Below are 10,115 nucleotides of genomic sequence, written 5' to 3'. Positions count from 1 at the left end.
TCAAACACGGAGCATCCCAGAATTTGGTAAGTTTTTTAAAGATTGCTAAGGAATATCCAAAATATATTAAGAAATGTGTAAAATTTCTCCTCTGTGTTTGGTGAAAGTCTCCTCCTGACCCGCAGCCCATGAACAGCACCCCAGGAGTGGCACTGCTCAGCATGCCTCAATTGTAACTTCATTAAATGTCTTATTTTGTGCCAAAGTTTTTCCTTCTTGATCTCAGTAAGACCACTCCTGACCAGGCTCTAAGTGTAATCACTAACAACGCAATTCAGTCTTTGTTTCTCCTGCTGTTAGGTCTTTGTACTTCTGACATCAGCAGTTTTGCTGAGCACACCACAGACCTCTCCTTCTACCTCAGTTATATAATGAAAGAGTTCTTGGGTTAAAGTAAATGGTAAAGCTTTATTGGTCAAAGTAAAAAAGTACAAAACATTTTTACAATAGAAGCTGGTTATTTGTTTGTGAGTCAGTAAAGCTGAGGGACCAGGCTTGCAGGACTGAGGACACATGCAGAGCTACTGACCTTGCACACCAGGCCTTCACTCTCTGGAACAGAAGCTTCAGCTCAGTGAAGTAATCTAACTTGCTACAGGGGCTGCAGTCTTCTGACACAGCCTTGCCAGCAGCCCAGCCATTTGTAAAAGTGAGTTCACCCCTTCTGCTATCTTCATATGAGTATACCCGATTTCCTGGTGATAAAGACATTGTAAAATTCTCTGTTTCCTCCCCCAGTCTATGTACAGTACGACTAATGGCTAAATAGAACATACCCCTTATTGCTAAGAGACCAACTTTAAGTCATTCAGAATTCAGAGAAGTGCATCTTCTTTTGTAAAACAACTAGCGTACCTTTGGGTTTTCTTTTAAATCAAAGCCTGTATTTCCCCACTCCCTTTATAAGATGCAATGTGCATACGTTTGAGTACAGGTTTTAAATATGAACAGTGTTTCCATTACACCAGATTTACTATTTGTCAATTGGCTGTTAATATAATGGTATTATAGTTTAGTATTATCTATTTGACTAGAATCAGCTATGAGCTTCAGGAAAGTTCTCAAGGAGTTATCTGAGGCTTTGATATACATAATAAATTCAGCCAGCATTATGTTTTATATTAATTGTAGCTGATCACTAAGGTGACTTTTGATGCTTCTGGGGGTGGTCAGGCGTTAAACTTCATGTGACCATTCTTACTGACAAACTGATGATGCAGAGTGGGAAAGAAAGTCATGAGTTAAGAAAGACCTTTTTTGCACTAATAATAGCAAATCTCAAACTGAAAAACCCTGAGGCTGCCCCTCAGGATCACATCCTCTTCTCAAGAAGGCCCAGAAGACCCCACCAGACCCCACACTAACATTAGTGTGTTAGTACTAACCTTGATAAATTCCAGTTTCAGATATTCTGGCATTTGATAGGTTTTACACACACGGAAGATGTTGCCAATCACATCTTCTGGAGCGTATCCAAGTCGCCACAGGTGGGCAAGAATCTGTGCAGGCAAGAATAATCCCTCATTTATCTGCAAAACTTCCCAGATGAGTCAAGTCTATTCACTTTTGGAACAGCTGGATATCGCTACTGGAACCACATGTACCGTTCATCAGATGATTTAACATCAACTGTTTAGCAAGTAATTTCAATACAACTTATTTTTTAGCTTGTTGGCTTATTCATCTGAACAACCCCCTGCATAAGAAAGTATTTAATTCATCACCTTAATTATGTGGCATTACTCCTATCTTAAAAGACACAACACACATTGTGAATTCTTCAATGGAAACTAGAATTCTATAGAGAAAAAGTGTGTAAGCTGACTCAACACCTGAAAACCAACCTTGTATGCCTCATCAATGTTTGCATTGATGCAATGTTGTATCATTTCTTTCACAAGCAGAGGATGAGGCTCATCACATACCTATATTGGAGAGAAATATTGGAAATCAGATATATTGGAAGACTCTGCACTAAATCTCTGTTGTTTTCACCACGTTTGTATACAGTTGAAGTACCAAATCAGACACATTCTATAATACAGAATACGACTTTTCAGCCATCCTGCCACAGCAGACTCATGAGCATGTGAGTAATAGATTCAAAAGTTATCACTGAAATTTCCCAGCAGTTATGTGACTTGTGTGCATTGAGAGATCTGCAAAGCCAGAGAGTCTCAGGCATGCATGCCATTAGGACTGCAAGCATGTTCTTTCTTTTCAAAAGGCACACTTACTTTTTTACAGCCTCATGCTGTAGTTGCTACACGCACAGTGCTGTCTGCAAACTGGCAAAGCACTTTCAAAGGCTTAGCTATCTGATGGTAGTTCTCACACAGCTGTAGTGCTAAATTTCTAGCACCACTGGCTTCAGTATTACTAACCTTGAAGACATTTTCACTGTTTATAAAGCCAAATCCAGAGTATGTGGACTGTAAGTTGTTTAATGCCTGTGAAAATAAAAACAAGACTTCATTTATTTTCCAAAGTACTCTACTTCTCAATTCCCTCCTCAGGCTGAAACAGGTCAGATAATGGTACCAAATAAGCAGTTTTCAATTAAGCAACAGAGCAAACAACAGATGTATGCAGACTTGTTTCCTGCCACAAATTTGGTATCCAGTTCCCACCAACCCAATTTTAAGGAGCAGATCCACTTTAAAACTTCACAAAATCAAATAGTTTAGTCACTTTTTTGCCACAGGTCACATCCCCTTTCTTTACCTCTCCAAAGATAAATCATTGAAAGTCACAGATTCAAAGGGTTGTTTTTACTTTAAACAGAAGCCTTTCTGTTTCATTGCCTTTCTTCTTTTACCTGTCTCATATCTCCTTGGGCTGTGAAGATAATGGCTTCTAGTCCATCATCTGTATATGGTACATCTTCTTTCTCAACGATTTTCAGTAGCCTTGCAAGGATTTGTGCGTCTGTCAGCTTGGTGTAACGCAGCACTGCACACCGGGACTGAATAGGTTCTAAGGACAGAGATGTGTAACTAGAATTTCTCTCTTTTTGCAACACTCTCCCGTCCCCCAGATCCATTTGTTTTCATCTTGGAAGAAGCTATCTCAGTTTCCAACTCTTCATTTATCTTCCCTTAAAGAAAAACATGTCAGCTCCAAATGGAATATAGCATGTCCTTAAGCATATACAATTGTTATAGTTCTTCACTTGAGCCCAAATGTGCTACTTGAGTTTTTGTAGACATGTGCCAATATATCTGAAGCGCAGCTCCTGGTTTTCTGAATGTGTATCTTTATCATGTCATTTTGACAGCTAAACAAAAAAAGTCTAAAGGTCTACAATGTGTTAGCATATAGGTAAACTTAAAGATTATGTTTCAAGAAGGACAATAAAAGGAGTTCAATACCCAGTAAACAATACATCAAACATCTTAAACTGTAGCAGAGTTGGATGGAGATCAAGCCCCAAGTATGAGAAATCTGCTTCTGTGGTCATGCACAGCACTATCCATCAAAAGGAGCTGTTCAGAGGGTTCACTGCATAAATACACTCTTCTTTGATTAGCTGGAGGTACAGGTGGGTTGATTTTCCAGAAGTACCATGGTTTCTTGTAATGAACAGGTCCAAGGTATGTCTGAAAACTGCTCTGGCACTCAGCCACCAATACAGAGAACATGCAACAAAACACCCAGGGACTAGCAGTATGTTACCTATGATTTTGTCAGAGGCATTGCAGGCAAGTGCAAAGCGTGTTGTTTTGGAGTATATTTCCATAGTTCTTCTCAGTGCTTGCTGTGCTCCATCTGTCATGCTGGGGGAGAAAAGGAGTTAGGACAGATTCTGCCCTTTACTGACTTATAGGTGCAGCCTAATCACTATTTTTATACAAGCATCAGAGTTTACTGATATTAAACAGTGCTTTATAAATTAGTTGATATGCTGGCTTGATAAATTAAGCAGTTTTTGGTAGTCATGTGAACAAATCACCCCGTAGTGCAGGTAGTCACTGAGACCTCTATAAAACTCACATGCAATACTCAGTATCACCCTTAAACCAATGATCTCTGCTTGATATGAATAATCTCTTAACAACACTGTTCAGTGCATATTTATTTCCTAACAGATTGTTTTTGATAGCCTGATAGAAGCACCCAAGACAGCAACTCTGCAGACAGGGCAGATGCAACCCATTCACGTCAGAGCTGAGGTCAAGAACGAAACAACATACCTGTCTGCTTCATCTAGGATGATTATTTTATGCCGACCTTTTGGAAGAGTGACCTTTTGCTGGGCAAACATTTTGATTTTGTTTCTCACAACATCAATGCCTCTGGAACAATAAATCAAGTGATTCATGATCAGTTGGGTGAAATTACATAAAAGATTTTATTCAGCAGCCACAGTGGCTGAAGGGCTTCTGAGCTCCCTGTTCTCTCACTGTTTGCTCCTGCCCCTTCAGCTGTGCCAGTATAACTGCTGTGAAACCATGTTGTAAGCCAGACTCCCTAATGGATTCAGATTTAAACACCAATAATCCTCATTTTTGAAGGTTTTGAAAAAGTAATTTAATAGTGGCAGTACATATATCAGTAACCTTACTGGCAGTACTGCCATGAAATGACTTATGTTTGGCAAATGGTAGGGGTAATAAATGAACAAGGGCAGAAGCATTTAAGACAGCTCTGGCAGTATGTCACACAGCTGCATCCAAAGAACCAGCTGTAACTCAGAACAGTTTAAGAAACTTACCCCTGGCCATGTTCAAGGCCAGGAGCAACCTGGGGTCTAGTGGTAGGTGTCCCAGCCCGTGGCAGGCAGTTGGAACTGGATGGGCTTTAAAGTCCCTTCCAACACAAACCATTCTATGAGTCCAAGAAAACCAGCTGGACAGACAGCATCATATTAGCACAACATGGACACTTTTCTAGATAGAGTCCCATCAAAGACTTTTAAAAATAAAGAATTTCAGTATAAACAAGTTGCTCATTTTTTAGGAGGCTATTCATGAATGTGGGAGGAAGCTCAGCTCTTTAAATTCAAGAAAACAGTACCGTTATAGATTCTGCTCTCTACCTGTTTAGATTTTTGTATATAAAAGCATCTATCAAGTTTATAAAACATCAGTTGACAATATCTATATTCATAAGCGGACACCAAAGACTGCTCAGCTTTTAGTTGGAAAATGTGCACTGAAATAAGTGCTAGAGGCCTTACTACAGCAACCAAGCTGCCATGAGTTCAAATATAAAAATGGGTATTTTCTTCTCCATTAAAAGTTTGATAAGTTTTATTTATTCTCACCTGTCATTGGAGGCATTCAGCTCCAAAACAGCATCCTTTAATGCAGGACCAAGCAGAGCACGAGCCAAACAGAGGATACTGGTGGTTTTACCTGTTCCTGGGGGGCCCTAGAAATGCAACAATGCAGCAGTTGCTGGTAAGTTTAATGTCATTTTATAAGCTGTACTCTCTACAGTGCTCCCCAGACATGAAAACAGCTACAGCAGAGGAACTGCAGAGAGAACATCAGACTAGAGGCTGCCTGAGTTCACGATCCTGCCTCCAGCAGAGGACAAAAAAACAAGACATGGTTCAATAGGCATCCGAGGGTCAAGCCGGTTTTTAACAGCAGGTTGTTTACTTGTGTATTCTGCCAAGAACACTGCTCCATGACTGTGCAATCAACATCTCTCTTACCAATACATTCAGGCACAACACAAATCTATACTGAGAGGCTCCCACAGCTGGATTTCCAAACCAGGGCCAACACGGTGAAATACAGTACAAGACAGCAATACTTACAGCAATTATAATATTTGGTACATTCCCCTCTTTTGCAAAGACCTGTGAAAGAATGATCATAAGAAATTACATGAGAATATAGAAGAAATAGAAATGGAAGGAACAGATCCAATTCTGTTCTATTTTAAGCATGGAAACATGCTGCTTTTTTTCCCCTTCTGTTTTCATATGTCTTAACTTTGCTGCTTTTGTGTTTGGGATATGGAGTTTTATTTAATTGAACCATTAGAAGTCAGTCCCTAGAATAAGATGGAAAAACCTAAATGCACTTAATCCCACAGGCCTTTAGTACTCTCTTGCCCTTCCTTTGCATCTGTTTTAATTATATGCTTGCTAGTATAAGCTTTCTTTTAACAAACACGGTGTTCACAAACTGATTTGTCATGGAAAATACTTTTCTTCCAGAAAAAAACATTGTTTGTTTCTTTCTGTTATTATACAAATGATATATATTATATATAAATTATATATTATATACAATACTATATATTATAATATATAATAAATTATATTATTCATTGAAACAATATTATTATAACTGCTACAAATTTTCTAAGTTGTTTCAAAACAGGGCCAATTTAAACAACAGCCCAATTTAAGAAGGCATATTTCCTTAGGACACCAATCAAACGTGTCCTAAAATGTGTAATTTCTTAAGTAAATCAGAAAGTTTTTTTCCCACATGCTCAAGTATGGATGTAAAAATACAAAAGTGCTTTTACTGGTTTATGGATTTATGCAGAATTATCTTTTTTGAGCTAAGCCATAAAACATAAAGAGACAGATACACACCTCCAGCCTGCTCACAGTGTCTTCATTTCCTACTATTTCACATAGTTTCATGGGTCTGTATTTTTCCACCCTGTAAAAATAAAACCCTGCACACTTCAGTACATCTAATAAAGCTTTAGTAGTGCTTTGCACTGACAGAAAAGGACGGTTATGTCAAGATAGTAAAGTTAGATAAGTAACATAGTTAACGGGTTTAAGCTCAAAGCAGTAGATTTAAGCGATACATCAGGCAGAAGCTCTTCCCTGTGAGGGTGCTGAGGTGCTGGCACAGGGTGCCCAGAGAAGCTGTGACTGCCCCATCCCTGGCAGTGTTCAAGGCCAGGTTGGACACAGGGGCTTGGAGCAAGCTGCTCTATGGAAGGGGTCCCTGCCCTTGGCAGGGGTTGGAAATGGGTGAGCTTTAAGGTCCCTTCCAACACAAACCAGTCTGGGATTCTGTGACAGCACAGGACAAAGTTGACTTAATGTGTCTTCAGTGCAAATGTTGCAGGGCCTCCCCTAGCTGCAAAGCACAGCATTTCACAACATAAATTCCTGAAAGGTTGTTTTACTCCCGTTAAAAAGGAAGAGAAAAACAACTCGACACGAGTTTGGCGCCTCAGTCCCACACCAGGGATAAGCGGAGACGCCGCCCTGTGCGCTCTCTCACGACTAGCACAAGGCAGGGAGGAACGGGCTCGGTGGGACCTCTTGCTTTCCACCACAGGCTGCCCGCTACGGGCCCGGGCAGGTTACCGAGTGCAGCAGAGCCCTCACCGCTGCGAGGGGCCCCCATTGCCGAGTCAGCATCATCGTTCATGCATCCCCGGGGAGGACCCCAAGCTCCCGGGCCTGCCCAGGCCGGGTCCGGCCTCAGCCATGCCCGCAGCAGGCCCCACGGACCCCGAGAGCCCCCGCCTTCCCGCCAACGGCACGCACCGCCCCCCTCTCACCCCATAGGCTATTCTCCGCCAGGCCCCGCCTTCCGCCACGCTCTGCACCAATGGCAGCGCGCCCTTGGCCCTGCCGCCCGCTCTTGGCGCCTGTCGCAGGCTCAATGGCCGCCCGCAGCCGTCACTGCAGCTCTGCTGCCGCTCACCAGGGCAGGTCATGGTGGCCGCTGCCGGCAGAGGCGGCTCCGGGGGCGTCGGACGAGTTCCGTTTCTCGCCTGCCGAGGGCCCGGCCTTCTCGTCCTCCGCGGTCTTCACCTCCATGGCGGCGGCAGCAGCTCGCCCGGGCCGCCCCTTGCTTCCCTTCCGCCTCCCTGAGGGGAAGGCCGCTCTCGGGGGCCCGCCTCTAGCGGGGCGGGGTGGCGAAGGCCGCCTCGGGGGGGATGGTGATTGTGTGCTACCGTCTGGTTAAGGTAATTTATAAAAACAGCAGTTATGTTTGCACTTCACGAGTCTAAACCGGTGTTTGTTCTTCTGGCTGCCTTTATTTCCCCTATAAAATGAAAAATTATTGCAAAATACTCTTAAGTAGGTATGGGTGTGTGTAGTTCTAGTGCTATGTATCAAGCATACATGTTCCTTTTTCACCGAAGTAAAGGCCAGTAATTGTCTTTTAGGCAAGGTAGGTAACATGTTCGAACTTGGTTATCCCCAGCCTGTTGGTTTCAGGAGTTACTGGCCCCTTGGTACATCTTTAAGCTTTGCTTATGCTCCACATAACCAATTATATTTGTGTTAGATCAGTGAGCAGAGGATCTGTCCTTCAGTCAGGGCTCCGATTCCTTGGGAAGCGTTCCTGATTTAAGATCGGTATGAGGCAGGAACTGGGAATTGAGCATATTTGAAGCCCTGTATGAGGGGAGATGCTTTATAAGGTACCTACCACTTCCCACAACTTCAGCATTCCAGTGTTGCTGTCAGTGCAGGTTGGGGTTTTGAGGTTGGCCTGTGAGCACTGGCAGATGGGAGCATTGCCTTCAGCCTGTAGAACTGGTTCTGCCTGTAGCCTGACAGTGGTGGAGTTTCTCACAATGCTCTAAAACTCCGGAGGGTGAAGTTTCTGTTATGCAAAGTGCAGTCTCATAGCTGAGTTTGTGTGTAGGCAGGTCAGTGCTCTAGTCTTGTTTTGCATATTTATTTCTATGAATAGCTGTACATTGTTCCTACTGGTTTTAGAATAAGCATTATGTAAGGGTGAAATTGTAAGTGGACTGCAGCCTTTACTTGTCTGGCTGAATTAACTGTGGATTAACTTTGCCTCCATTGGAGGTAAAGTAGAAAATTAAATAACACTGCAATTATGTGGCGTATGAGGGTGAGACAGTTGGCTTTTTTTTTTTTTTTTCAGTATTCAGACTCTAGCACACATACCAGATGAATACATTGTGCATGTAATGCCTCAAACTCACTGTGTTAATCTTGCCTTTGGATTTAACTTACTGCAGTGCTCAGCAGAGCCCTACATGAGACAGTGAAATACCGCAGCTGCACACAGCACTGCTGCTCATTACAGTCTGTCAGCACAGCACACTGGACACGCTTTGGTTTCTTGCCAGATTAAACAGTTGTTATGCTGCTTAGGAAGCACCAGCCTGTAGATAAGATATAATTTTCCTGGCCAGCATTAATTCTCCCACTATATGTGTAGGATTGCTACTGATAAGCACCCAAAGGACAAGTAAGAAGCGCTATTCTTGTGAATTGTTGCAGAGAACCAGGTGACAGATTTTGTGATGTGTTCCTACTAATCAGTTGCAGTAGGTGGTTTTTTGGAGCATGGTCTTTTTCCCTGTGTAGGCAGTAACTTCTCGCAGTGGTTCTGGCATTTACCAAACACAGAGCAAGTATTTATTGAAGGCACAGCAGTGTTGATAGGGATGTGGGGCAGGTGGATGGGCAGACATCAGCTGAAAGTTTTAAAACCCTTCTGTCCCAAAATCTGAACTGCTTTTATTATTGTAATCTATCTGCTGAGGTCACAGGATACATCCAGGATAAAATGAATTCCAAATTCAGTGCTGAAATGGCAGAACTCTTTTGGTGTGTCATCAACAGTGCTCAAATACACATGCATGCAGATGTACTGGATTATCCTGAAAGAAGAATAATCCTGAATGTAAGATTATTCTTTCTGACCTGTCTCCCTCCCACCCCAAAAGATATATAGAAAAAGCTTACTAAGTATTTGTAATCAGTATAGAGCACAGATAAAGGCTTCTTTTTCCCTCATGATTTACTTTGCAAGGGGAATGTTCCTTTTGAGTGTATTCAAACAGCATCTACTACTAGTTATGGAGATCACCTTCAGAGAAATAAATTGTGATGACGTGGTCATCCCAGGAGCAATGCAGTCCCAGCTGCATGTGCTCCATGTAGGGAATATGTCCTTTAAAGACTATATGGAGGCTCTACTTAGCTCAGCTCCAGACAACGGCTCATGGTCTAGCCTTTACAGGGAAACAAGCTCAATGCAACAGGTTTCGTCAGAGGGTTGGGTAAATGCAGAAGTTGTGGCAAAATAATTGCTGTTTTGCATGCTGTGGTTGGTGAAACTGAGGGTAACTTTTGAGTTTGAACAAGAAGTTGAAATCAGTGAAGACATTAAAAGTGAGGCAGTAGTTGAAGA

At 42.3% G+C, this 10,115-nt stretch overlaps 1 protein-coding gene across 1 annotated transcript; it reads right to left on the bottom strand.

Moving 5' to 3' along the window:
* Positions 1 to 388: 388 nt before the first annotated feature.
* Positions 389 to 7,832, bottom strand: RFC2 (replication factor C subunit 2). Its single transcript, XM_062632255.1, has 11 exons — positions 7,638 to 7,832; positions 6,560 to 6,629; positions 5,768 to 5,809; positions 5,267 to 5,373; positions 4,194 to 4,295; positions 3,676 to 3,776; positions 2,819 to 2,976; positions 2,385 to 2,450; positions 1,845 to 1,925; positions 1,386 to 1,499; positions 389 to 695 (listed from the first exon to the last, which is right to left on the bottom strand). Exons 1-11 carry the CDS (start codon positions 7,751 to 7,753, stop codon positions 585 to 587), a joined length of 1,068 nt encoding a protein of 355 aa, XP_062488239.1. The 5' UTR covers positions 7,754 to 7,832; the 3' UTR covers positions 389 to 584.
* Between the last annotated feature and the right edge of the window lie 2,283 nt (positions 7,833 to 10,115).

This window comes from Pezoporus occidentalis, unplaced genomic scaffold (assembly GCF_034315485.1).
Source record: "Pezoporus occidentalis ecotype Australia unplaced genomic scaffold, CSIRO_AGI_Poc_V1 ctg110, whole genome shotgun sequence".
Classification (NCBI taxonomy): Eukaryota; Metazoa; Chordata; class Aves; order Psittaciformes; family Psittacidae; genus Pezoporus; species Pezoporus occidentalis.
This window is presented reverse-complemented; position numbering and strand designations above follow the sequence as displayed.

Bases quoted from the DNA above. Each gene is read 5' to 3' on its own strand.
- RFC2 (XM_062632255.1), bottom strand. From the start codon at position 7,753: ATGGAGGTGAAGACCGCGGAGGACGAGAAGGCCGGGCCCTCGGCAGGC. The intron at 5,374-5,767 runs GTAAGTATTGCT...TTGCATTTCTAG, and splicing joins TACCAAATATTATAATTGCT to GGCCCCCCAGGAACAGGTAA. The intron at 696-1,385 runs GTTAGTACTAAC...CTTTATCACCAG, and splicing joins TGAAACTGGAATTTATCAAG to GAAATCGGGTATACTCATAT.